The following is a 26,997-nucleotide window of genomic DNA, read 5'->3' as shown; positions in this document are numbered from 1 at the left end:
CTCAGCTCATTTTGTGATAGGCATCTGGAAAGGTGCAGGACTTAACATCAACCTAGTTCTTGACTTTAGAACTTGAGTTCAAAATCTTCCCTCACTTAAATGAAACTAGATGAACTATATGAAGACAGCCCTTTGGGGCTTTAAACTGTTGTCCTGAGAAATGTGTATCAATATCAGTCCCAGGCTAGAAATGATACAAGTTGTTTCTTATAAAGGAATGTAACATAATGCTGAATGACGTGAATACAAACATGACTTACAGGGAAAAAATTTAGTTGCGAAGGCAATGATGTATGTTTTTTATGGCTATAGGTCTATGTGGCAAACATGTAAAATCAAGCTTGCTACAAATGCCCACCCAATTTTGAATGGTGGCTACCCTTGGAAGGGGAGGGAGTGGGGAGCTGAATAGAAGGAGGCACACAGAGGGCATCAGCTGCATCTATAATATTTAGAATAAGGAGGATGGTGAAAATACGGTTAATATTTGACCATACTACTTGTGGGTATACACAGGTGCTTGTTCTAGTCTTCCAACTTTCTTTGTACACATAAAATTTTATGGAACCAAATTAATATTAGGCTCAAAGATATTATCTTCAAAACTATTTTCTTATCAATAAGGGAACTTTTGTAGCCAATGGGAATTTCTATAGCACTGAGGAAAACCTTCAGATACACAGATTTCCAAGTCAGCGTTGTTGCTAAGGGCTGTACATTTACATGCTAAAAACATCAGCCAATAAACATTGTGTGAAGGTTTTGTGTCCAGAACTCAGAGCTGTGGTTAAGAACTATAACCACTGAGACAGCAAAATGTTCAAAAACATGCTGAAATTTCTGCTCGACTTACCCAGCTTCCTGTTGAATCATAATTTTTATATTTAGCAAACTGAACCTAGATGAAAGTGCTCACTAAAATATCAGGTGGCTACCCCAGACTGAGACAAACTTTATTCACTTATTTTCTCTGCATCTTAAAAAGAAATCATATGATCCTCTGCTTCCGTTTCCAAAGCTGCTTGGGATTAGCGTAAAATGGGATTTTTGTGGGGAGCAGAAATGGGGAAGTTTGTGGGGTATACAGATGTGAAAGAGTCCTAGCCAGACACAGCCAGACACAGCTGCTCCCCAGGGGTTCCTGGGAGGGCACTGAGAGCACTGAGTCAGTCAGTGTCTGACTGACTTCTGTTCAGAGAAGAAACACACCTTAGAAACAGGCAAAAGTATTCTATGATTTCTATCTCTAAGTCAGTTCTTCTGGGGTGGACACACAATCAGTTTCATCTGTCCTGAGAAGTAAGTTAATAAGCATAGTTTCTCAGAGAGCTGATCTATGAGAAAGCACATTTCATAGAAGGGCCACATGCTGACTCTAACTTTTTGCACTTGACGTCTGTGTTTCTAGTAAAGTGAAGTGTCATGAACATATGTGATTAAGTTGTCAAGTTTATTCTGACTTTTCACTTGATGTATGTTAATTTTATTTGCATACTTTGGACTTTGGATAGGTCAGATACCTAGGAATATGAGCAGCTATGTTTTTTATTTTGCTGCTTGACCATTTGTGCTTACTCTTAGAATCCATATCCCTAATTCATCAAAATTAGAACAGACTCATAAAAGTAGTAATTCAAAAGATAGACTTGGTGGTCCACAATCCTGCAGTTCTAAATCCCAAAACTCTGGCTCACGTAGTGACATGGCCTGACTGGAAGATGGGTACCAGTGATAGTCTCTGCTTCCTTGGTGTGAATATTCCCATATTTCCCTACAGGGTGCTGTCTAGAGGACGCTACTGGGGTGGTCTGTAATCCAGTGTATGTTCCATATCACCTCAATAGAATTCAAACCTTTCTGAATCCCAAACTACATTTGGCCTCACAGTCTGTGGATAAGGGCTGTGAGCTATACTGATACAGACTGACTTGGTCCTAAAGACAATTCAGCTGTGTGTTTCATGGTGCATTCTTACTGATGGGGTAGAAACCTTGAAAAAAAATAAAACTACTGACAGCACCCACAGTGTATATTGGTCATCTGTTGGCAACACCTATTTATGCACAATATATTTCTATTTCTAAATAGAAAGTGGTCTTGATGCTCACTATGCATCAGCCCCTCCCAGTACTAGGATTTGGATAAAAGACAAGTCTAAACTCTCTGCCCAGCTTGGAGCACTTTAGGGGAAGGCCTAGTATTAGGAGGGTAGGTGGATTGTATTGCTTTCCCTCTTCTCACTTCATCACTGCCTTCTGGGAAAATTTACTAGGTGTTGTGTATTTTTTTCCCGCTCCAAGAGTAACATAAGTATATTAGTGGTTTCAGAGAATACAGAAGAGCACATAAAAGAAACAAACAACCCATAATCCCAATACTTAAAGATGGCCACCATTACCCCATTAACAGAGGAAAAGCAAAGCAGCCCACTAGTAGGGGCCAGAGCTGGAGTTCAAAGTCAGACAGTCTCTCCAGAACCTGTGCTCTTAATAGGCCTCCCCAGCCAGCTTGTCCCTTTTTTTAAGTTAAAATAATCTATTGATAAAAATGTATGGGGCACACACCTGTACACTGTTCTCTTCTGTGTCTTTGTCCCCCTCCACCCCCTGTATCTTCTCATTGCCCCGACGATTTCTAACTCTTCATGTGACACTTTTTGGGTCCCGGCACCCCATGTGTGGACACCTAATGGGTACTGTTCCACTCTGAGGGGACATGGGCTCCCTTCATCAATGTGGAGTAGGTGCCTCAAGGAGTGGACTTGAGAGAAGAGAGGCGGAGGGGTATTTGTCTAGCACAGCTAGTGAGTGCCCTCTCCAGGTATACCATCAGTGTTCTAGATCATGAGGTTTGCCTGTAAAATGTTACTATGATTTGTAGTTTCTAATATAATTTATACATCCTCCCAAAATTATCTATTTCAGTCTGTCAGTTTTCTGGGGGGTAGAAGAGCACAGAAGTCAATTGTAAGGGGTGAAGAGCTAAAGGAACTTGGATAGCAAACAATGCCCTTGAGCCCCACTTTCTTCATCTGAAATAAAGGGAATGATTTGGGGGCCTCCTCAATGGCTCATTACAAACATTCAACTCAGCTGGCTGCATCTGAAGTCTACAGTCACACAGCAGTGACTCCACAGCTTGCCTTCCTGGCAGCAGCTTCTCTGGCGACTTGTGGTTGTCTGTGGCTCCCTACACTTCAGACCATGATGGCCTGCTTGTTTTTTAACCAGGGATGTAAGGTTCATATTTTTGGACTAGGCACTGGGCTTCAGAGCTTTATTTATACATTTCTTCTAATCCTCATAACCCCCTAATCTCTGTTTTGCTGATGAGGCTCAGAAAGGATTAAAAAACCAGACCCTGTTCACCCAGCATAGCCATTTTCCATCGTGAAGGTGGGATCTGACTGCATCTCTATCAGCACTGCGTGCCTCAGCTGTCCCCACCACCCCACACACGTCACCTGGTGTGGTGGCACTGGCTGCACAATCCTGGGGACATTTTATTTTCCAATGGAAAGAAAGTTTCTGCAGGCTTCCCTTTTAAAAAAAAAATTTCACTAAATATTTTCAAGATCCTTATTCTTTACATAGTTACAGTTTTCTATTTATTCTACATTAGAGGGATGTGTGTTTAAGTTAAAAATAACTATTTGCCTTTCAACATTCATGAAACTTAAGACTTTATGAAGTACCCCCATCATTGCTTAAAGTGCTGATTTCTTTATCTGAGTTTAATTTGGGGTGAGTTGATTAGAAGACATGTTGTTTTGATTAGAATTAGTTGGACTTGGCGGGGTGGGGGCAAAGAATAATTTAATTCTAAGATGTATTTTAGTGCTGAATAGTACAGACTTGTGATGGGGCTTCAGTTACAATTTCTTTCTCACAGCTCCTTCTCCTGCCCCGGGTTTCTTTTTGCAGGGTCAAAAGCCAACTTGCAAGACAAGGACACAGAAATAGAAGTAGACGAAGTCTTTTGGAATACAAGGATCGTACCAATTTTGCATGAATTAGAAAAGGGTAAAAAAACTTTCTGTTTTTAAATAAAACATATCTGTAGTTATTTATATGTTCTCCACTGCCCTGATATTTTTAGTACTTTTAATATCATTTCTATGAACATGTTCAAAAACAAATGAAACCATCTATTTACTTACCCAGTAATGTATGTATAAATAGTGCATGTAAACCTGAATTTTTAGTGAGTAAAATTATGCTTTAAATGCAGCAAGAGAGTCTACTTCTAAAACTCCCCCTGGAATATAAATTAATTATCACCTCCTCTGCCCAAGGAAATGCTTGTTTGAACTCCCTAGGGTGCCAGTTCAATCAAGAAAGTGAAAAAAATTACAACAGATTTGAAGTCTCTGAAACATCAACTGAGTGTCATAGACTAGCACTTTGTCAGTTGCGCACCTGGTTTTCCAGACCCAAATGGATCTATCCTCCTCTTCCACAGTGGAGCATACCTGTGGGGATGCTGCTCAGGAAAGGAAGTGACCTGGGATGTGCCCAACCTTTGCCCAGCTGTGACAAGTCCACAATAGACAAGTCTCTGCACAGGGGGCTGTGGAATGCTGGCATTCTGTGTGTGTAGGGGGAATGGCCCCGACCTTCTCTCTTTGGAATTCCATTCTAAAGCTGGACAGGCTCCCCTGGAGCTGCAGCTGTGGACCCAGGGCTGGTCCCGCCGCCAGCATGCAATGCACAATAGGTCCTCTCTAGAAATTATGGAATGAGTGCTCCTTGGATGAGCCAGCCAGTATGGCAGCCCCAGAAAGAAACCATAGATGAAGAGGATAAATGAGTCCTCCCCAGCAACCAAGCAGGGAAGTGATGCAGAAGACCTACTTCTTGTAAGGTTCAAATGATCTCTCCCCTCTTCAAGTCCCTACTGGTGCTTGACAGTGTTCTGGATAAATGAGAGCAGTGGGCAGGATTTCTGGGCCTGGTACTGCTGCTAATAATGTGACCACAGGGAATCAGCTAATAGCACACATAGTAGGTGCTCTCACCTGCCAGGTGAGGCGTAGACAAAACTAGATCAGCACCAAAGTTCACTGCATTGCGAAACCCTAAAAATAGGACTGTGATGCCTTTCTCTCTCTCGAGTAACTAATATTCACCCTCATATTAATGAGCCAGGTTAAACTTGGGCCTTTTATTTTAGGCGATGTATGTAGAATCTAGTGAGAAGAGCAATCAGTCTGGGTAAGAGTTAAAGGAAAATCATTCCAGGAAGAGGAAGAACACCATGGGCTGGGAGTGCAGAGGCCTATCTCAGAGGAAGTCTTCAAGCTGAAAGATTTTAAGAGAGTTTCTGAGGGCTCTGCCACCATGGACACCAACAGGGAAAAGCTAAGAGGAGTTTGGGATTTGAAATGTGGGTGAAATGCCCTTCTCAGAGGATCATTAAACACTCAAGTAAGGCATCTCCACTGACTACTTTAAGGACAGCAGGTGGTGGCCATGCTGGGTTCCTTGACCTTTTGAGATGCTTTTTCTTTCTTTTTTCTTTTTTCTTTTGACATATTTTCAGATTTATAGAAAAGGTGCAAGAATCGTACAAAGAAATCCTGCATGCTTTTTGCCCAATCCAAACATTAATCCTCGCCATATTTGCTTTATCATTCTCTGTCTTCCCCCTCTGTCCCTCTGCTCTCTTTTTCTCCACATCCCCAGCCCCTCCACACACGTTTACAATGTGTTTCCTTTTTCTAAGCCATTTGAGACCAAATTACAGACATGATATAGACATGATGGTCTATGCTGCTAAGTATGCTAGCATTTTTTTTTTTTTAGAAACAAGACATTCTGCTACATATCTGGCAATACCATACAAACCTTTTTCAGATGTTGCCAATTATCCTCATAATTTCTTTTATAGAAAAAGAAAATCCTGGATCACAGGTTCCAAGTATTTGTGATGTCTTTTTCACAAGCTTGACATTTGAAGAGTAGAGGCCAATTATTTTATAGACTGGGTTTGTCATAGTTAGACGCAGGTTAGGCATTCGGGGCAGGCTTAGAGCTTGAGTGATGCTGTGTCCTTCCCAGTGCCTCATATCAGGAGGTACATGATGCTGATATGAACTTTGATCCCTTGGGGAAGGTGCTTCTGCCAGATTTTTCTTCTGTGAAGTTACTATTTTCCCCTTTGCAATTAATAAGACAGGGAGATGAGATTTTGGGACTATATATGCTTTTTATTACTCATCAAGCTTTCACCCACTAGCTTTAGCCATTTGAGACTCCATAGCTCTTAAATTCAGCTCATCCTTTGAAGCTATGAGGCATTTATAACAAGCAACTGGTATAGAGAGTTAGTATGATCAGTAGTCTTTAACATTTGACCCTCGAGCCTTCCTCTTTAATTTCTTTTAAGCTTAAGCAGCTACTCTTGACTAGAATCAACCAGACTTAAGAGTTTGTAGAGAGAAGTACTAGAAAAATGCCAGCGAAGACTATCCTCTGCCAGAAAGTGGCCCCGACCCAGACTTCAGGTTTGTGAAGAAACTGCCAGTCATAGAAGAATAAAACAGCAAAACAAAAGTATTTCTTACAATAGAGCTTAGGTTTTTCCCTTTATTTAAAGTTAGTCTAAGTCATTTCCCATCAATTCATTTATTTAAGTGCATAACTGTAAAGCACTGAAGGTTACTTAGCTATTGAGGTTAAAAATTTTTTCTTAGATGTTATTGTTGAAAAGAGCTAAAAATGGCCTGACTCATTTCCTTCTGCAGGCGCACACTTCCTCCATGCGGGCTTTCAAGAGCACATTATGGTATTTATTTAAGATTGGTTTCCTACTTTTAAATTTTGCGCTGGAATCTATCAGAGATAATATTTTTCAACTGAATGCCTTCTCCCTTCAATTCTCACATTTCTCCTCACGCTCCACTCTAGGCACTTTTCTTTTTCATAAGCCTGTTAGTATGGTGGCCACTTTAAAAAAAAAACACTGCTTCCCTCAGATTGTTGATATGAGTAAAATGTTCTAGGTCTTCCTGTTTCCTAACTAAAGTCTTCTTTTTCATCCTCTTTTCTAATAACCATCTCCCAATAATGGTGCATGTGCTGGCATCTGGAGATTTTCCTCCAGTTGAGCCCTCTTTTTTTCAGACATGTTTCTCACAGGAAAATATTGAGCATTGTTCATAGAAAAACGAATGTATATTAAACTCCATTACAGGTGGTCAGTACAGTATTACTGCAGCATGAGCCACTGATACAAAGAAATGAGACATGGTTCCTACTCACTGAGCATGACATCTGTGTGAGGGCCCTGGGCCCAGAATACAACATGCCATAGATGCAAAAATAGCAACACAAGGTAGTGTTTTTGGAACATGGCTCAGGGCATCTTTTCTGGAGGAACCAGAACAGAAACAGAATCTTGAAGGAGCAAAATCTGTAGGGATGAGGGTAAGTAGAAGGTCGGAGGTCAGTAGAACTCTGCCACCAGAGGATCGACGGGGCAAACACAAGCAGTGTCCTCCCTGATGTGAACCGAGTGCCGGTGGAGGGGGAGGCACTGGAACAAAGGAGACCATCCGACATAGATGCAGTTCCATTCCAACCATTTGAAAGACTGTATGTTCTAGATAAGCTAACTGACTGACTAGTAAATAACTCATGATAAGAGGTGGATCAGTGGATCAACAAAATGAAAAACAAAAAAATCAGGTAGCTGGAAATAAAGAAAAGGAAAAAACATAGCTCAGGAATTTGGAGATGTCCGAGGTGATACTTCAGGGTATTTACTTACACTGTCTGTGTTTGACACACTTGAACACTTGACCATAATTAGTAAGTGCCGCTTTGCTCTCTTTGCTCTGACAGAAGAAAACATTGAAACGGTCTGTGCTGTTTGCACACAGCTCCATCACGCTTTAGAGGAAGGAAACATGCTTGGAAATAAATTTAAGAGAAGAACTCTTCTCCTGAAGACCCTCTATAAACTAGTTGATGTTGGTTCAGACATGCTCAGCCTTAAACTTGCAAAAATTATCCTAGCAGTAAGTTTTTCTTTCCTCTGGTCTGGTAGATTTTGTAGCACATACAAGCCATTGTTTAATGCTTTATTTGTAAATATTACAAAGATGATTAGAAATGCAGTGTGTTCAATAGGATCTTGAAAAAAATTAAGGTATTAAGCCAGCACCCCAGTATTTCACTAAGTACTAGCTAAGGAGCTAAGGCTGAGTAGACAGAAAACATTCTGGTGAACTCTCATATCTGGACTGCTGATAGGGTCTTTAAAAATATGGGCAATAGGCAAACACATTCAAAACAGTTGCTCAAGTAACTTGCCTGGAGTCAGTATCAGGGAGCTGTGGTTTTTGCCAGGCATTTGATTCTGTCTCACGATTTAATAAATAACTTACAATAACTTTGGTCATGGGCACAATGGCCAGGTGCTTTATGAACCAGCATGAAACAGAGAAACAGCTGCATGTAGTCCTGGGAAGGTGGTCAAGGAAGGTTCCTGGGAGGTATTAGAAAAAAAGGCCACACACCAAATAAAAGTTCACAGAAACCTTCTTTAAACAAAATGATATCATTGTTTGAAGGGAGCAGTTTGTTGTCACAGCCATAAACAGTTGGAACCAAAAGATAAGGCACAATTAGTATAAAACCTTCTGAGAGCACCGCTAAAACAAATGAATGAAGCTTTGTTTACCTGGTTTTCATGCAAGTAAAAGCTATTATGTTAACACCCATAATTCAAATAATTTAAAAGCTGAAGGGGAACAGCTAAGGTGTTGGCATCCTGGCAGTTTAGTAAGAGTGCCCACTGTTTCTTATTTGATGTCTTTCCTAAAGCAGAATATTCTGGCTACATAGTCTAAGTGATTTTTTGGGAGAGGCTGCGTTCTTATTTAGTTGACTGCTGTCCAAACATTCACCCTTTTTAAAAAAATAATGATGTGACTTGGAAAGCAGGGTTTCTTTGAAATAGTGGTTTGAGTAGTATTTTAATCACCTCTAGCTGATGATAATTGATCCATCAGCTTTAACTAAATTTAAAAAGGCACAAACCACAGAGAGGATTTAAAGTGAAAAATTGTAAGCAGAGATGAAACGATCTGGGCATGCTTACCAAGTTCCTTTTCCAGCCCGGATTGGCCCGGGAGAGCCCAGGGGTGAGACAGAGGCTCTGCCTGATAGTTGCCGGAGCAGGACCCCAGCTGCTAGCTACTCAGGGATTGCCTGTGGCTCTTCATCTGGTTCCTATACAATTTGCTCCATACCAAGCCCCCCTGTCCCTCCCACAACTCCCCTCCAAAAAAGAAAAAAAGAAAAGAGGAGAAAAAGAAAGAAGGAAAAAAAATCTATGAATTCATTGATGCTTTGCAGGAAAAGTGTTATCTTGTTTATTATAGGTGCCTGCCGTTCAAGTTAATTGTATACATGGCACAATTTAACTATTTTAAGGGAAAAGGCTAAGTGATCTGTCAAGTAGAGAGCATGCCCTGACCTAAACTTATGATTAAATAAAATCCTCTCTGTGACATTGCTGCTGTGTCCTTGCCAAAGCAGGGACAAGACTCGCCAGGCCACGCTGGGGAGGGCAGAGATGGGTGGGCTGTCCTTTCTGATTAGCTACAGAACTGCTAGGTCCATAGGGACCTTCCAGGCCATCAAGTCCAACTTCCCTTCTCCTCTAAGTTTCCAGAAAAGACATTGTTTATCTTTGGCCTTGGTGATGGGGCACTATGTAAATCTTTAAAAGATTGCATTATAAAAGATGTTGAAGAAAAAAAAAATATTAAGCCAAAACCTAAGTATGTGTGAGACCAAGAAAATTTTAATAATTTCTCTTTCTGTCCATATCTACCTTATCTACCAGCTTAACATTGTAATTCAGACATTGTAAATTAATAGTTAAAAAAATTCAGCAAGCATGTTAGCTGTTTTGATTTCTTGCATTCTTTGGTTAAGTGGGGGTTTGCTAGACAGCTATTTTAATTTTATTCTCTGTATAGAAATGTTACAAAACTCTGTCTGTGATAGAGCTTTTTTTCTTTATTGAGGTAACATTGGCTTATAACTATATTAAGTTTTTTTTATTACAAACATATATACAGTATGCATGCAACTATATTCAGAAGGAGAAAAAAAGTCTAGCACCCTAAAAAATCATCTAGGGGATGAAAACAAAACAGAAATAGCAATAAGTTAACAGTGATTATACATTAGTGAGAGAAGTGTTTTTAAACTTGTCTTTAATGTTCCAAATTTGCTTTAAACAGAAAAGACTACTATTTTTAACATAAGAAGTAACTACCCCAGTACAACAACCTACTTTGTACCAGGAATTCTTAACACTGGGAATACAAGTGCATAAAATAGCCCCTGCCTTCCATGACTGATACTGTAGCTGGAAGGCAGAAGTTAAACACACCAGGTGCCACTGGGGCAAGATGCAAATCCTGAAGGAAAAATAAAGCAGTGAAAGGATCAAAAGTGATGGATGACAGTACTGTTTCATAGAAAGGAGTCTATATTCCTTGCATATGATTTGATATTTTATTATCTCTTCATGTTTGCAAGTCATAACTTTACAGTTAACAAAAGAAAATTGTAGGAATTTACTTTTGAATGCAAATTGACTTTATAGCAGGTCTGAAAATTGTGTTTTTATAAACTCTCCGATAGCAGTTTTTTTTTTCCTTTGCCAATTTTTACTAAAAATATAAGAGTTGGTGGGGAGTGAGGTTAGTTGTATTCATTCATTTAGTAAGTTTCATTATGTAACTCTTGCTATATATATATATATATATATATCACATAGAGCAATAAGTCATGGTTTTGATCTCAAAAGTGCACAATATAGTGGAAAATAGTCAACTGATTAAAATATATTTCTCACTATTAAGGACAAAATATATTCCTGCTGATACATAATTTATTTTCTATTTTCTTTAGTCAGCTTTTTTTCCCAGATTTTTCAGTTCTCATTTCCCTTTTTTCTCTTGAGAACAAAAGCAATCTCATTCTGCCATGTGTGACACTTTCTGAGGCTTCCACAGATTTGCCTGTTACACCCATACCCTGGGAGCTTGTTAAAATGCAGATTCCAGTTCAGTGTGGCTGGGTGGGGCCTGAGAGTCTGCAATTCCAATGTAGGTCCAGGGGATGCCAGGAAGATTAGGTTAAGTGACCTGTCTGAGCAGTAGACTCCTCAGTTGCAAAATGGGGATGACAACACCTAATTTGCAGGGTTGCTCTGGGAAAACATGTGAAGGCACCAGGAGTAGGGGTGAGGGCAGTAGAGGATGTTCCATGGAAAACCCTCCATTCCCTCCCCCTCCCCCAACCCCCAGCAGAGGGTAGATAGCCTTCATCTTGGGATCTCCTATAGTGAAGGGCACAGTGCCTGGTACACAAGGAGAGTCCAGTAAATATTTGTGGATCAAACACATATGTCTGACAAATTCCATTATCTTTTATTGAAATTAACTAAAACGCATTCATAAGCAATATTAAAATATTTTTAATGAGTCATATGCCATCCTTTTCAAACAGTTGTATTTGTTCAGAGGTTCTCATTCCTATATTTCCTTGTATTGTATACTCTTGCAATGAGGGCATGTAATAGTCCAATCTAATGGTAGACTTTAAGGGTCTTTCTTTTTTTTTTAAAGATTTATTTTATTTATTTATGCATACTAGAGCTGGGGTGTAGGCCAGAGTTACGGGAGGGTGAGAGGATTCACCAGAGACAGAGTGGGGAGCAGAACAGGCAGACTGACTGACTGAAATATACTGCTGAGGGGAGCAGTGGGTGGGGCTGCTGACAGCTTCATAGTGCTAAGAATTAACCCCTTGTGCCACAAGGGAGGCCTCCAAGGGTTTTTCTTTTTTAATATAGTGTTCTTGGGCCTCCCCGGTGGCGCAGCAGTTGAGTGCTGGGTTGCGAAGCTGCCCGCAGCCTCTGCAGTGCTGGTTCTATCCCCTGCTGCTCCCCAGCCACTGGAGGAGGGTCCCACATGGCACGCAGACCTCTCCTGCATGCCCGCTGCTTCCCTCAGCAGTGTACTTCGTCAATCTGCCTGTTCTGTTCCCCGCTCTGGCTTTGGTGAATTCTCTCACCCTCCCGCGCTTCTGACTGTACCCAGTGCCTGTATAAATAAACAAAATAAAAAAATATATATATAGTGTTCTCAGTTATACTTTTTGTGACTGTTTAATATGATGTTTCACAATTTCTTAAACTATCCTTAATATTGGACATTTAAGATATTTTAGATTTTACAACTTTAAGGTAAGTATATAGCTAATTTGGACCTCTTGATTCAGTCAGCCCTCCTATATTGTGTGGGCTTTTAAAAGTATACTTTATTGTACCTATGCTTAATTTACTTAAATATTTTTGAATGATTTAGAAGGTAATTTTAAACTTTGAGCATCACTTGTAATTATTGCAAAACATTCCAGAAATAGTCTTTAAAAAAGATTCCTAATCAAAGAATATTACTTTTTTTTTAAAAGATTTATTTATTTATGCATACAAGAGCTGGGGTACTGGCCAGAGATGCAGGGGGTGAGAGGACTCACCAGAGACAGAGCAGGGAATAGAACAGGCAGACTGACTGAAATACACTGCTGAGGGGAGCAGCCGGCGAGACAGGAGAGGTCTGCTTCGTCATGTGGGTTTCTTCCTGGCTGGCCAGGGGTCGAACTCGTGCTGCAGAGGCTGCAGATTGTTTCATAGTGTGGTGCACCACCAGGGAGGCCCCAAAGAATATCACTTTTAAAATTTTCTTTTATATAAATGATGAAGAGAAAGATATTTTCCCTCTTTCTTACTTTCACCTCTGCTATATATTATTTTCTAAGTTACTTAGATATATTTTGGTATCCAACTTCCTTTGTGTTTTAAAAGTAATTGCTCTACTAAAATTTATTAACATCATTCTCATTTTATCCCTCATATACTCTTTTAAAAGTAATCAATAATATTACATAAAGTATGAGATTTTATGAAGCAAGAAATAAATGCCTATCTTTAAATGTGCTTTCTCTAAAGACCATTTATATTGTATTTATTCTAAATGAGTTAATTAAATACCATAAGTGGCAGATCAGGAGCCTAAACTTTTTGAAGTTGATTTTTTTAGGCCTATTCTTTGTTTTAAACATATTTTTGCCTCACGTTTGAAATAGACACGTGTTAAGAAAGTATGGCATGTGACAAACGATATTGACATAAATAAAACTAAATGTGACATAGGCATTATTAACATTATAAAATTGCCAAGATTATCCCCAAACTTAGTAGTTGCATGTTATTCAAATGGATGTTTTTAAGTTGTCTTGAGAAAGGGTAACTGTTATATTTAAATTATGTCTCTCTCTGCAGTGGAAATGTATTTTCTTTTTCTGCAGCTTAAAGTGAGCAGGAAGAATCTTCTTAATGTCTGCAAACTTATATTTAAAATTAGCAGGAATGAAAAGAATGATTCTCTGATTCAAAATGACAGCGTTCTGGGTGAGTATCATTCAGTGCTACCATTGAACAAATGTCACACTTGAGTATAAATGAGAAGTCTGAAGAGCTAAAGTTATAATGAATGACAGCTGGACAGTTTAATTTCCAGCTATATGCTCAAGTTCTGTGATTCTGACTTTTACTCTAAACTTCTCTGTGTTTTCCACACTCCATTTTTTGTATCTTTTGGAGCCTGAAAGGATCATCAGCTATTGTTTTTTAAATATTTGTGGTAACATTATGTTACCATGTTATCACATGTGTACCTTATTCAAAAATTTGTCTCCTACTCTTGGGTTTAGTATTAGAAAGAAACACATTTGACATAATTGAAAGTTTTGGTCTTTCAATATGATAGGTATGACTAAAACTTAGAAAACATCTGTAACTATTGTAAAAATTTTGACATCAAAATGTCTCAAATGTGTTTAAAATATATAGGTGGAGAAATTTTATTACTTTCTAGTTCTTGATATACTTTTTTTTTTTAAGATTTATTTATTTATTTATTTATACAAGCACTGGGTACAGCGAGAAGTGTGGGAGGGCACGAGAATTCACCAGAGCCAGAGCGGGAGCAGAGCAGGCAGAAGGACCAAAGTACACTGCTGAGGGGAGCAGCTGGCGGCAGGAGAGGTCTGCGCACCATGTGGGACCCTCCTCTGGTGGCCAGGGAGCAGCCGGGGATTGAACCGGTGCTGCAGAGGCTGTGGGCAGCTTCGCAACCCAGCGCTCAACTACTACACCACCGGGGAGGTCCGTTCTTGATATACTTTTAAATAATTCGGATGCTTAAATAGTTACATAAGTAGAAATCTTCTGTGAATTAATATTGCTGACCCAAGGGAAGACCAAAATGTGGTAAATACTTTGAGTCCTCTTTTTGTGTCAGAGGATAAAGATGTTTTGTTTTTTCTTACCTCAGCAAGTACTGGAGGGGACAGTCAGTACTGAAGGAAATGTATTAATTAGCAATTAGCTAACAGAATTGTGGACTAAAGACAAAAATTCTGATAAATTATCACATTGACACTAATAAAGTTAATGTGAGATAAACTTAATTAACCTTATCAGAATGTCCTAGATTACTCCTTAAACCTAGTAGTCATGTATTATTTGGATGGATGTTTTTAAATCTTGGGAAAGGGTGGGTATTATATTTGAATTATCCTGTGGTGATAGAATAAATGCCCTTATTTCTGTGGTGATAGAAATATTGTTCACAGTTCAAAATTTCCCATTCTTACAGCAGCAAATATATTCTTAAAGGTTTGTTTAAACATATTGCCTTAAGATTATTACTTATCCTATAATAACTAAAAAATTTTTTAAATAAAAATAAAGGTTGGTATATTAATAAGGGAAGGAATGACATATAATTAAAGAACACTTTTCTCAGTTACATGTTAATAATCCCATCCTTTTGCTGTCATTACTTTCATAAAGATATGTCTTAGCTAAAAGTAAGCTTTTCAAAAAGTAAAATAAAATAATAAAAGTTTTTCTGTTTATACCATGTGTTCTGTTTATACCAAGCATTTGAATGTTGGTTCTCACCAACGTATTTTACAAATTGTATTGAATGTTCACATAAAAATGCTTTAATGTTGGGGCCTCCCCGGTGGCGCAGCGGTTGAGCGCTGGGTTGCGAAGCTGCCCGCAGCCTCTGCAGCGCCGGTTCGATTCCCGGCTGCTCCCCGGCCACCAGAGGAGGGTCCCACATGGCGCGCAGATCTCTCCTGCGGCCCGCTGCTCCCCTCAGCAGTGTACTTCGGTCCTTCTGCCTGCTCTGCTCCCCGCTCTGGCTCTGGTGAATTCTCTCACCCTCCCGCGCTTCTGACTGTACCCAGTGCATGTGTAAACAGAACAAACAAACAAACAAATAAATAAATAAACATGCCTCTTTAAAAAAAAAAAAATGCTTTAATGTTTTTCTCCCCCACTCTTACACATTTGTAATAATTCATTTTTTGACAGAATCATTATTGGAGGTTCTGAGAAATGAAGATCTGCAAACTAACACTGAAGCGTTTTTATACTGTATGGGAGCCATCAAATTCCTCTCTGGAAATCCAACATTTCTTAATGAAATGATCAGCAAAGGTGCTGTGGAAATATTAATGGATTTGATTAAGCAAATAACTGAGAGCACCAAGAAATGTGGTACATATTTGCCAAATACAGGACACTTATTAGTTCAAGTAAGTATTTTGCTTGAAAATGTTAGATGTGTAAAGTTGCATTTCATGTTCCCTGGCACTAGGTAACCAGCCAGGTGAGGGTAGTAAATACCAGGTAGACTGTTACTACAACCAGGTGTGGGGCCTGGCCCCAGGGATGGAGGGAGGCAGCCACTGCCCCCACTCTACCCTGAGTGTGCTTCATGCCAGTTTCCCCTGGAACGATTGTTTCCTGGCTCTTCGCAGGGCAGCTCTCCACCCAGCCTGCAGACGTCCATCTCCACTACCCCGCAGAGAAGGCAGGCTAGGTTTTGAAGACAGACCTAACCTGGAGTTTGTTCATGAGGATAGTAACTGAAGCCATGAACCCTGAGTCTATAATAAAACACAGAAGCTAGTGGTGTGGAGTGGACAGTCATCGAGGGAGTATAGAGAGGATGTGCAGGCCCAAAACTACAACAATAAAGGCAGCAAAACTGGGCACATTCAGTAAGACCAGGGCAGGATGGGGAGGCATATTATATGTGTGAGCCTTATCACTTCTTTTGTGGCAGATTAGATTTCATAGCTAAATTATTTTCATTGGAGCTGCTTCAGCCCTCATGTTCTTCTTTAGATGAGATTTTATTCTTTAATGGCATTTATATATTAGATAATAGCATCTTAGATATAATAATTCATGAGATTTGAAATGTGCTTGTCAATTAATGAGGGTTGATCGAGTATTCAGAGTGCTTGAAGCCTTTGGGAAAGTGTGTTAAAAATTAGATTTAAACTCTGCTTTAAAGATGCTTAGAGAGTTCATCGTGATTATTAATTTTGTACTTTGTCATCTATGTCCATTTTGGGAAAAAACCAGAAAACCTCTTATTCATGAAAGATTCAAAATTCTAGATGTGCCATTTTTTGACTAGGAAGATTTGAAAAACAGTATTTTCATGCTGCCAATGTTACTAAGTTTTTCAAATTGTTCCTTTAATGAAAATAAGAATTTTGGTTATATAATTACAGTTGATCCTCAAACAACATCAGTTTGAAATGCATGGATCCACTTATGTGTGGATTTTTTAATAAAAAGATGATGCAAACTTATAGTATTGATAAATTCACTATAATATTGCAAAATGTATTTTCTCTTCCTTATGATTTTCTTAATTTCTTTTTAAAAAAAAGATTTATTTTATTTATTTATGCATATAAGAGCTGGGGTATAGGCCAGAGGTGTAGGGCAGGGTGGGGGGAGGGGGGTGTGTGTGTGTGAGAGGATTCACCAGAGACAGAGTGGGGGAACAGAACAGGAGGATCTACTGAAATACACTACTGAGGGGAACAACAGGCAAGCCAGGAGAGGTTTGCTGCACCATGTGGGTTGCTCCCTGGCCGCAGGGGCTCGAACTCATGCTGCAGTGGCTGCCCATGGCTTCATAATGCTGAGATTTAACCCCTTGCACCACCAGGGAGGCCCAATTTTCTTAATTTCTTTCCTATAGTTCACTTTATTGTAAGAATACAGTATATAATACATACAACATACAAAATATGTTAGTCAGCCAAACGATCAGCAAAGCTTCAGATTTATAACAAGCTATTTATAGTTTTGGGGAAGTCAAAAGCTACATTTGGAATTTGGGCTGTGGGGCATGGTTGGCAATTATATTAATGGTCCTAGCAACTATATTTCCACTCCTAGTCTGGCAAAACCAGAGATAAGAGTTTTTCTGAAAAAAAAAATTATAAAAATAAAGATAATTCACCTATTCATGTTCCTTAAATTATAGAATACTAGAATTTAGAGAGAGCTCCCTGAAACTTGAAAAAAGAGAAATACAAGCCAACTAAAAGGCAAGAAGAACCCCTAAACACCAGGAGTAAATTGCAGAACCTGAAGAGGTGACACAGATGGAAATAGGGATTTGGCAATGTTGATCTAGAATGGATTATCAGGTGCTGGAGTTCACCTTTGACATATAAAGGCCAGAAATCAGGAAGACCTAATAGAAGAGCTGAGGAAAGTGTCTGGATTCATTTCCATCAGTGGGTCTTTTGTCTCCATCCTGGCCCTTTCTGGACAATGGAGAAATGTCTTCTGCATACATCATAATCACAGCCAAGTACAAATTCCCTGGTCTTGTTTGTCCTCTTGTGTCTGGAGAACGTCATGTACAAATCTCAAGGTGCTCACAGTTAGGTCATTAGTAAGTATGTAGCGAAACTCTTAAAGCCCAGATGAACTTGATCTAACATTCCTACTTTTTTGATTCCATTGTATTTCCAACCTTTCTTTTTTTCAGCTTGACCCATTTGATTTTTGAGTTCAAGCCTTAGAGAAATGTATTCTTTGCCTGCTTTGGACATACCATCTTTGAAGTTAGAACTGCTCTGCAGCTCCCCATGCAGCCTGCTCTGCTTTGCCAGTCCCTTCACAGCGGCTGCCCCTCTCGGCCTCTGAGCTTGCGAACATCACCCCAGAGGGTCCCTCATCTCCTGATGTTTCCCCCTCGGTGCTCAATGCCTCGCCAGAGTCCCATCCTGCCTTTTCCTAAATGGAAGTTTCTCAGCCTTTGTCAGTCCCTACTCCCTCCTCTCACTTTTACTTCAGAGTTTGAGGATTAAAAAAGGGAATTAAGCAAAGAGACATGACTTGGACATTTTCAGCCTGGATGGTTAAAACGATGAAAATATTATTAGAAATTAAAGAGTATACATGGGAGCTCATTTGGTAAAAAGAAGGCACGGAAATTATGTAACTAGCCTTAACCTACAACATTAAGATGCCAGCAGAGTAGCCAAGTGGCGCTGTCTGGTAGGCAAGTGGAGTGAGAAGTAATGTGGAATAGAGAAGGTAAAGGTGAAAAAGCAGATTCAGGGTCTTCCTCATGGAACAGATTATTGAAAGCAAGAAAGACAGTGAAATACTCATGGAGAGAGTGTAGCATGTCCTCACTTAACAGAGTCAATAGTTCTTGGAAACCTAAACATTAAGTGAAATGACAGTGATGTAAACAAAAGCAGGTCCTCCAATGTTGCATTCCTCATCAGTATTGTAATATGTTGTTAGTCAATGACCTGCTGTATAGAAGGAAGACAGAGGAAAACTGAGAACTTAAAATCTCATTTGTGGAATAGGGAGAGAAAAAAGAAGTGACCAGAAAATGAGGAAAAGACAGTGTGTGAAACAGAGTAGGAATTTTAACTTCACAGATTGGTCCAGTCTCTCCAAATGCTGCAGAGGGCACACAGAGAACCCCCTGCTTTCTGTAGAGTGTGTGAGTAGACATGTGAGGTATGGTCGTGTTGCAAGCCCTCCCCCCCCCCCACACACCCTTAAAATATTACATGATTTATCTATTTTTTTAATTAAAAGACATTTTGATAAAATTGGCCTTTTTTCTTTTTCTTTTTTTTAAATATATTTTTCATCATTGTTTATCTTTAAACAATGTTTGCTTCCCCCACCCCCATCCCTCAGGTGTAGACCTGTCTAAGCCCGAGAATAAATTCTCCCCTTTGACTTATCAGGGTTCACTCCTGTGTCTGTATTGCAATCTCTTCCCAGAACCCTGGGGGTCTGTCTGGGGTGTACCCTATGTTGGGGCAGCATTGGGTGCCGCCATGTGGACAAGCAAAGTTGCGCAGGATGTGGAGCCACAGCCCTTAGCTGGCCTGGCAGGCCTGTCTCCTCTCTGACCCTCTCCAGCCTCTAAGGGCAGGTGGCTCCTACCATAAAGAGCACTTGGAAAAATTAAGAAGAGGACATGGTCCATAGTGAGCACTCCCCTGAAACTTAGCAAAGAAATTAAGATCAGAACTTCCAAAACAGGAAGCTCCAAAGAACAATTTCTTCAGATGAGAAAAAAATGAATGACAAGAAATTGAGATGACAGAAGTAGAGGTGGATTTCAAATCTTGGATCGTTTTGTTTTTCTGTCTTTTAAAACTTCTATGGAGAAGAGTGCTAAAGAGAAACTAAAATTGAAAGAGGGGCTATTACATGTGGATACTGGGTTCATAATGAACCCCAAGTTCTCAAGAATCAGTTATTCTCTGCTTTGAGAACTTGGGGGATTTAAGTGCAGCCTTTTACTGAAGTTTGGGGATCCAGTTAAGCAGCGATTTCAATTGTATTAGTAACTAAGGATTACACAAAAGTGGTTGATAAATCTTTAAATCTTGCTTTAGTTACATTTAAGTTTTAAAATGTAGAGTTTATTAGATTTGTATTTAGGTCACTAATCATTATGAGTATGCATACTTAAGAAGTATGTTAACTCTCTTTCTCTGGCTTAATCCTGCCTTTGGGAAGCCTACCTCTTGAGACCATGATGTGGTTATCGGAAATAAATTATACACCCATAAAGTGGGGGCAAGTATCCCCGTGATTATATTTCTAAAATTCTTACAGATAATTTTATTGGAGATTTAATGATTAAACAAAAAAATTTATGTCCCTTTTGAAGATTTTGCTTGAATATGAAGTGGCAGGGCAAATGTGGTTGTTTTCTTACTCACTTGAATGATATAATTTACAATATGTGAGATGCTCGGATCTTACATGTTTGATAAGTTTTGATAAAAATATACAACCTCAAAACCCACACCCCTACGAAGATACAGATTTCTTATACCTCAGAAATTTCCTCCCACCTCTTCCCAGTTAATTCTCATCCTCCTACTCCTCCCCCCGACCTCCTGCCCAGAGGGAGCCATTTTTCTGATCTTGTTCACTGCAGAAAAGCTTTGCCTGTTCTAGAACTTAATATAAATGGAATATACACTGTGTACTTTTTTTGTGTCTGGCCTTTTTTTTTTTTTAATACTTGTATTTTGAACTAAGTATAGATTCACAAGATGTTGCAAAAATAGTACCGAGAGGTCCTGTGTACCCTTCACCCGGCTTCTCTCCATGGTGGCATCTTATATAACAAGGGTATATTATTAAAACTAAGAGACTACTTTGGGTACAGTTAACTGCAGTAGCTTGTCTGACTTATTTTGCTTATTAGCATGTGGTTTTTGAGATTAGGTGAAACTTTCTTATCATTTGCTCCCTAATCATTCCCTATCATTAGTATTGGTTATTAGGCTTACTAATTTTTTTCATAATGTATTTGTTAATGGAAAGGGGACAGCTATTTTCTGCCTGTGAGGTTTCCTTCATTCCCTATCATTAGTATTGGTTATTAGGCTTACTGATTTTTTTCATAATGTATTTGTTAATGGAAAGGGGACAGCTATTTTCTACCTGTGAGGTTTCCTTCCTATAAAGGAGCACGCCAGTGTATAATGAGCCACTCACTCACCCAGTTGGCACAAGATAGGAGATACTCAGAGCTCAGGCCCATCCTCTTTGCTTCACTTCCCTTTCTTGAGAAGGAATTAATGTGTAGGCAACTTGTGCTCACCTTGCAATGCCAGGGACTGCAGAGACAGTCAGAGACCTCAAACATGTGATGCCTTGGGTTTTGAATTTGAGAATGAGAGAATAAGGCAGATGGTGCAGGAGAAAAGGTTGGAAGTTGTTGTTTATAGCTGAAACAGACATGCTAGTTCTTATCCTGAACCCAGTATTAGACTCACCCACCCAGTCCGAGGTCAGGTTGGCCCCTCAGGAGCTGAAAACAATTGGGAAGTTGCTAGTGGAGAGGGGCTGGGAGGCCTATGCTGAAGGATGTGTGCTCACATGGAAGGTATATCAAGTGTGCCTACTGTGTGCAGGGGAGAGCCACTGGCTTTTCAATTGCTGTCATATCTGCTCAGCCTCAACCCTTCATTGTAGATGTATTAGTTGCATCAATAAAGGGATGCTATTAACTTTAACATATAATTGTGAACATCAGCGTATTTCTTGGTAGTTCTTAATGCATTATGTTTTTCAGACTCATTTTCCTTGTTTTATTATGTGGGCAATCTATATGACTTATATCCATTCGAAAGTTCAACTATATTGATCCATACACTGACTACTCCTTTTACCAAGATAACTGACATAGGGCAGAAAATGGAGAAACAATAATAAATGGTGGAAAATGTTAAATAGTCTCAAAGTAGGGTGCTGGGGGTTTGAGGGGGACAGAATCACTTTCTGCTGAAGTAGGACACTCAAATTGGCTCCATAGCTAGGGTCCAAGTATTTTCAAGGATTATGAGTTAGTATTACTTTCATATGCATGTATCTAAACTTTAATAAAATGCCTGGGAATTTTTAGTTCTAGTGGTTTCGTGTATATAGTGGCATCTTGTCATTGGTTTCTTTTGCCTAAGCCAGATTTATACTCATCATATATAAGACAATGTGAAACTTCTTGGGTTACCACATAGGTTCTGGTTTTGGCATATATGTGGTCTCAATTGGGCACAGATCCAAAAAATGAATGTGCTCTTATTAATAGAGGGAGATGGTTTTGCTGAGGTTGGAAAATGGTGTGGCTTTAGTCTTAAATCATTTGACACTGTTTGTGGTCTCTTGTGGCTTTTTCACATCATCAGTGGGAAGTAAACCATTTGCAGTTGGCAGTTAAGTTGAGATAAAGCCCAAGGGATCTGGGCTATGGATATTCCAGATGACTGGGAGTAAAACAAATGCTTTTAGGAACAGCCAAATGGAGTAGGGGAGGCAACAGACAGTGAATTGGAATCCAGGACCCCATCTACCTGGTAGCCAGTGAACATTCTGAGCTTCAGTTACTTCATCTGAAAAGCAGGACTCAGAATATCTTTGCGTCACAGACTCGGTGGGTTTAGGGAGTAAATGAGAGCAAGCTCATGAACTAACTTTATCAACCGTGAAGCAGTGCTCGAATCCTTTGCCTAATAGCCTTCCATGTACACAAATAAGTAAAAACTGAACCTTGATACTAATTTTGGTGGAGGAAGCATAATTAACTTCAAACTGTTAGTGGTACCATTTTCAATTGAATTATGTCCAAAAGTTTCTTTGAAAGCGGCTTTTTGAAATTAGGAAAACGTTTCTCTAAGGAACAATGTCACGCTTGATGGTGCGGTTCCCACGCTAGCCAAAAAGCCTGTTTAACTTCTAATTCTGCTAAACTGGAGTCAGATGGTGGACTGTGAGCTACAGGCCCCCCCTTAGGGCTCAGGGGAACACACCCCACCCCTCTGGGTTCTTCTGAGATTGGACAAATTAACAAGAAAAAAGGCCAAATTTAATAAGATATGTATGGAGAATTTACATGGCTATAAAATCTAAAGTAAAAGAGGGCAAAGCAGGAGGGGCCAACCTGGCTTATTAAGGGACTTGGGGCATCAGTAAGAGAGGAGGGGGGGTCTTATGTGATGAGAAGGGAGTGACTTCATACTACAAGACCTTGCCTCTGGATTTTGCCCTGCCTGAAGACAGATTTTTTTAAACCTGAAAAAATGTTGATTCTGGAGCTATCCTTAAATCTAGGTGATCTGCATTCTTTTAGTAATGGCAAACATTTCTCCTGAGGCCCACAGGACCTTGATTGACCTTAGTTCCACACACCAATGTGACCTATGTTAGAAAAGGCCTCCTCTAGATGTCCTGGAAAAAGTCCATCTGAATCCTTTCTTTGGGAGACAGATCCCACAGTCCTGTGATCTGGGCAGCTTTGCTGAATGCCTTCTAGGGTGGAATCTGGTGGGTTCCCTGGGCACTGAGAACTCTGATGGAGAAAGAGTTCAGAGGGAGAGAGAAAGTCATCCATTCAGGGAATGGATACTTTGTCTGGAGGTGCAGGTGGAGCAGCCAGCCCTCCCCACCTTGTACCTGCAGGAGGGAATGCTGAGAATGGGATCACAGCTGTGGGGCCTGTGTTGTCAACCCTTAAGTCCAGTGGTCTAAATCAGGAGGGATTTTTTTAAAGATTTATTTATTTATGCATACAAGAACTGGGGTACAGGCCAGAGGTATGGGGGTGAGAGTATTCATCAGAGACAGAGTGGGGAGCAGAACAGGCAGATCTACTGAAATACACTGCTGAGGGGAGCAGCCGGGGAGATAAGAGAAGTCTGTTGCACCATGTGGGTAGCTCCCTGGCCAGGGATCGAACTCATGCTTCAGAGGCTGCAGATAGCTTCACAGTGCTGTGTTTAACCCCTGGTGCCACCAGGGAGGCCATAAATCAGGAGAGATTTTAAGACAAAAGTTTCTTCTGTTTGCTAAGGTTTCTCAATTAATAGTTGAAAACATAATTTGAAATTGACAATGAAGTATCTATCATTGATTTAAATTCAGATTCAAAACCTTGTGAATCCTAAATTTGCTATGCTAAATTTCTGCTTGAGCCTGTGTAAATTATATAATCACTTCTTAATATAATTCTTCCCTTTAAAATGGGTCTCCCAGTGATCACTACACAATGAGAACTTTGAGGCCCAGTGTGAGATAGGGCCAGGTGTTTTACCTAGGATGGGCTCAGTACTTCTAAGGCTCAAGACTAAGTTTAAAATTGTAAAATGTAACTCAGGCATTTTCAGCAGTAGATCAGTAACCAAAAATATACCAGAATATTTCTTCCTTGAAAAATGTAGGCACCCTTTTGTCCCAGACATCATCAAAAAACTGCTGATAAGCAAAGACACTTAAATTTTTATTAATTCTTGGGCCTCCCCTGGTGGCACAGTGGTTGAGCGCTGGGCTGTGAAACTGCCCGCAGCCTCTGCAGCTCCGGTTCTATCCCTGGCCACAGGCGAGGGTCACACATGGCGCGCAACCCTGACGCCCAGGGCTCCCCTCAGCAGTGTACTTCTTCGTCAGTCTGCCTGTTCTGCTCCCTGTTCTGGCTCTGGTGAATTCTCTCACCCTCCCGCACTTCTGACTGTATCCAGGGCTTGTATAAATAAATAAATAAATCTAAAAAAATTTTTTTTTATTAATTCTCTTTATGGATGATCAGTTCCATGTTCTTCCGCATTTTCCTTCTTCCCGCTGGTTACCCTCTGTCCCGTGGGGTTGTACATTAGGAGATGGGAAAATAAGAATTGAAACTCATGTTTTTCAATTTGCTGTTTCTTGGTGAAATGACACTTAAGAGGCTGGGAATTGTTCCAGTAAGTCCTCTGGAAGCTGAACAAAGCGTCAATGTGTGCATCTAACTTGTACTTCCTTTTTTAAATTTTTTTTCCGTGAAGGATTTGAGATGATTTAAAAGATTGTATACAATAAAATAGACAAGTACATAAATAAATAGAGTTAGGAACACTATAAATTAGAATGTTAAGAAAGAAAGGAATACATTCCCCAAGCATAAAGCTTGGCCCTGGTGGCTCTGCTTGGGGGCCGGCCCCATGGGTGGGCTTTCCTGGGGACTGAAAACAGACTCTGCGGCAGAGCCCCAGGGCTCATTAAGTGATTTCTGCAACTATCTCTCTGTTTAACTAAGGGTTTTTTCTTTTTTATTAATTTTGTGATTTTCAGTTTTTACTTAGATGCCACTGAGCATTAAGGTTGAGAGTTAAGTAATTAGGCTTGGAATTTGCCTTTACTGTTACCACAGTATTTAGAGTCTCCCCCCTATCTTTTTACATTTTTCCCAGAAAAGGTCAGTTTGTGCTCAGCGTTTAGCCTCACCCCCACCCCCTCTGCAGTAAGCTTGGTGGCTCACAGCCAGTCTTTCAAAATGGTGGGGCCTTCATTACTGCTTCATACTGGTGACCTCCTCCTGATCTCCTCCCTCAGGGGGTTAAATTGGGGGTGAAGGAGGGGTCACCAGGCCCTCAGCTAATCCCCTGTACTTTCTTTCCAGAGCCTTCTTAAAGGGGAGAAGTCTCATCTGTCTCCCTTGTCCCTTCATCTATTTCCCTCCTCCTCTCTTTCTCGTTCCTTCTTATTCCTCTTCTCCTTCTGTGTCTCATTCAGCCAGGTTTTTAATTGGCATATTTATTGTCCTGCCAGTACTGGAAGAGCTTATAATAAGAAAGAAGGTGTGTGAAACAAGTATTTATGATTCTGTGATGGGGGCTATACAGGAAAGAACAGGATGGTTTGTTCACCTGGGAGAGGCCTGATCTACTGCTGAAAAGTCTTCACAGAGAAGTGAGGAGGAGAAAGGGCAGAGGGGTGTGATGGACACGGGCATTCTGGGCAGAGGCGTGGGTCTATTCAAAAGCTTGGACTTGTGCAAGGACAGGATGGTGTGTGTGGTGCAGAATTTGAAAGTAGGGTGAGGAAGGAAGGCAGACAGAGAAGAGTTTGGAGGGGTGCAGAATCTTGAGGCAACCAGAAGCCAGAGGACGTCTCTGAACAGGGAAGGATGAGTTTTGGAGCCTTTGTCACATGAAGCCAGTGTGGGCAGATGAGGGGACATGGAGAGGCCTGGATGGAGCGCAGTCCGGGGGTTCCAGAGTTTGGGAAAGAGAGAAACTGAACTGAAACATCAACCTTGGTGTGAGAAGAGGTGATCAATCAGGTGTGAAGTGTGAAGGGAAAGGGGAGGGGAGTTAGGAACCTAGGAAGGAATTGCTGTCCCAAACAAGATCGAAAAGGAACTCCACAGGTCCGTTTTCACAAAGTCTGTTTTTCTATCATCCAATTTTTTTTATTCCTCTCTTTTAAAATCATTTTTAAATCCATCTCCTCAGAGATATTGTCTGATTAATCCATGGATTTCCAATACCTTAGCCTTTCTCTGTATACCCAGTCTTTCCTTTGTAGACAGCCATCCATTTACTCATGCCATGTACAAATATTTATTGAGACCCACTGTGTGCCAGGCACAGGATTTGCACAATGATAAAAAGACAAACAAGCTATATGTCCTTGCTAAAGTTTCTAGTATAGAGGAGTAGACACACAATAAAACATAATATTAAATAAGCTAACATTAGTTAACTGAATGAGACAAGATATGAGGGGTTGGTAAGAATCAGATCACACAGACCCTTGTAGAGCTTGATCCGGAAATTGAATCTTATCCTACAAAAAGCCAGTAGGCTTGTGGTGACAGGAAGTGGAAAGACAAGCTTTTAGAATGAGATTTGGGACTGGAGCAACTAAGCTGTTGGTAGTGTCACATACTGAAGTATCACTGTGTACTTTTCAAGTGTGTGGCCTCTGTTTCACGTATGTTATTCTGCCAGCATCACAACTGACGTATTTGAGAATGTTCAAGGTATCATATCTCACGCAGCTGTGTGCATGTCACACAATGTGGAGTGTGCGGTAAGCGGGTAGGGGTTGCATTAGATGGCATATCACATGTGAATGTGTGCCTCCACTCTTGATTTGGGCCATTTATAAAAGTTGTTCGTTGGGGGTACAACATACATGTACTATTTTAACTTTTTCTAATGAGATGAGAATAAAAGTTGAGAGAGAAAACAACCGAGGTCGAAA

The 26,997-nt window shown here is 40.2% G+C and overlaps 1 protein-coding gene across 2 annotated transcripts in view; it reads left to right on the top strand.

Moving 5' to 3' along the window:
* The window catches only part of ARMC2 (armadillo repeat containing 2), a gene marked incomplete at its 3' end in the record, with an annotated part of 101,558 nt that overhangs the window by 32,302 nt on the left and 42,259 nt on the right, over positions 1–26,997 (top strand). Inside the window, exons 6-9 of one of the 2 annotated variants that reach the window (XM_084228585.1) lie at positions 3,924–4,022; positions 7,845–8,020; positions 13,398–13,500; positions 15,478–15,701. In XM_084228585.1, the coding sequence (XP_084084711.1) occupies positions 3,924–4,022; positions 7,845–8,020; positions 13,398–13,500; positions 15,478–15,701 (602 nt within the window). Of the gene's footprint in view, positions 1–3,847; positions 4,023–7,844; positions 8,021–13,397; positions 13,501–15,477; positions 15,702–26,997 lie in introns of both variants that reach the window. The other variant, XM_084228584.1, reaches the window with a different exon arrangement.

The sequence above is a fragment of the Talpa europaea genome (assembly GCF_964194135.1).
Source record: "Talpa europaea genome assembly, chromosome: 2".
In the NCBI taxonomy this organism is placed as follows: Eukaryota; Metazoa; Chordata; class Mammalia; order Eulipotyphla; family Talpidae; genus Talpa; species Talpa europaea.
The sequence above is the reverse complement of the archived record's forward strand: the minus strand, read 5'-3'. Positions and strand labels throughout refer to the sequence as shown.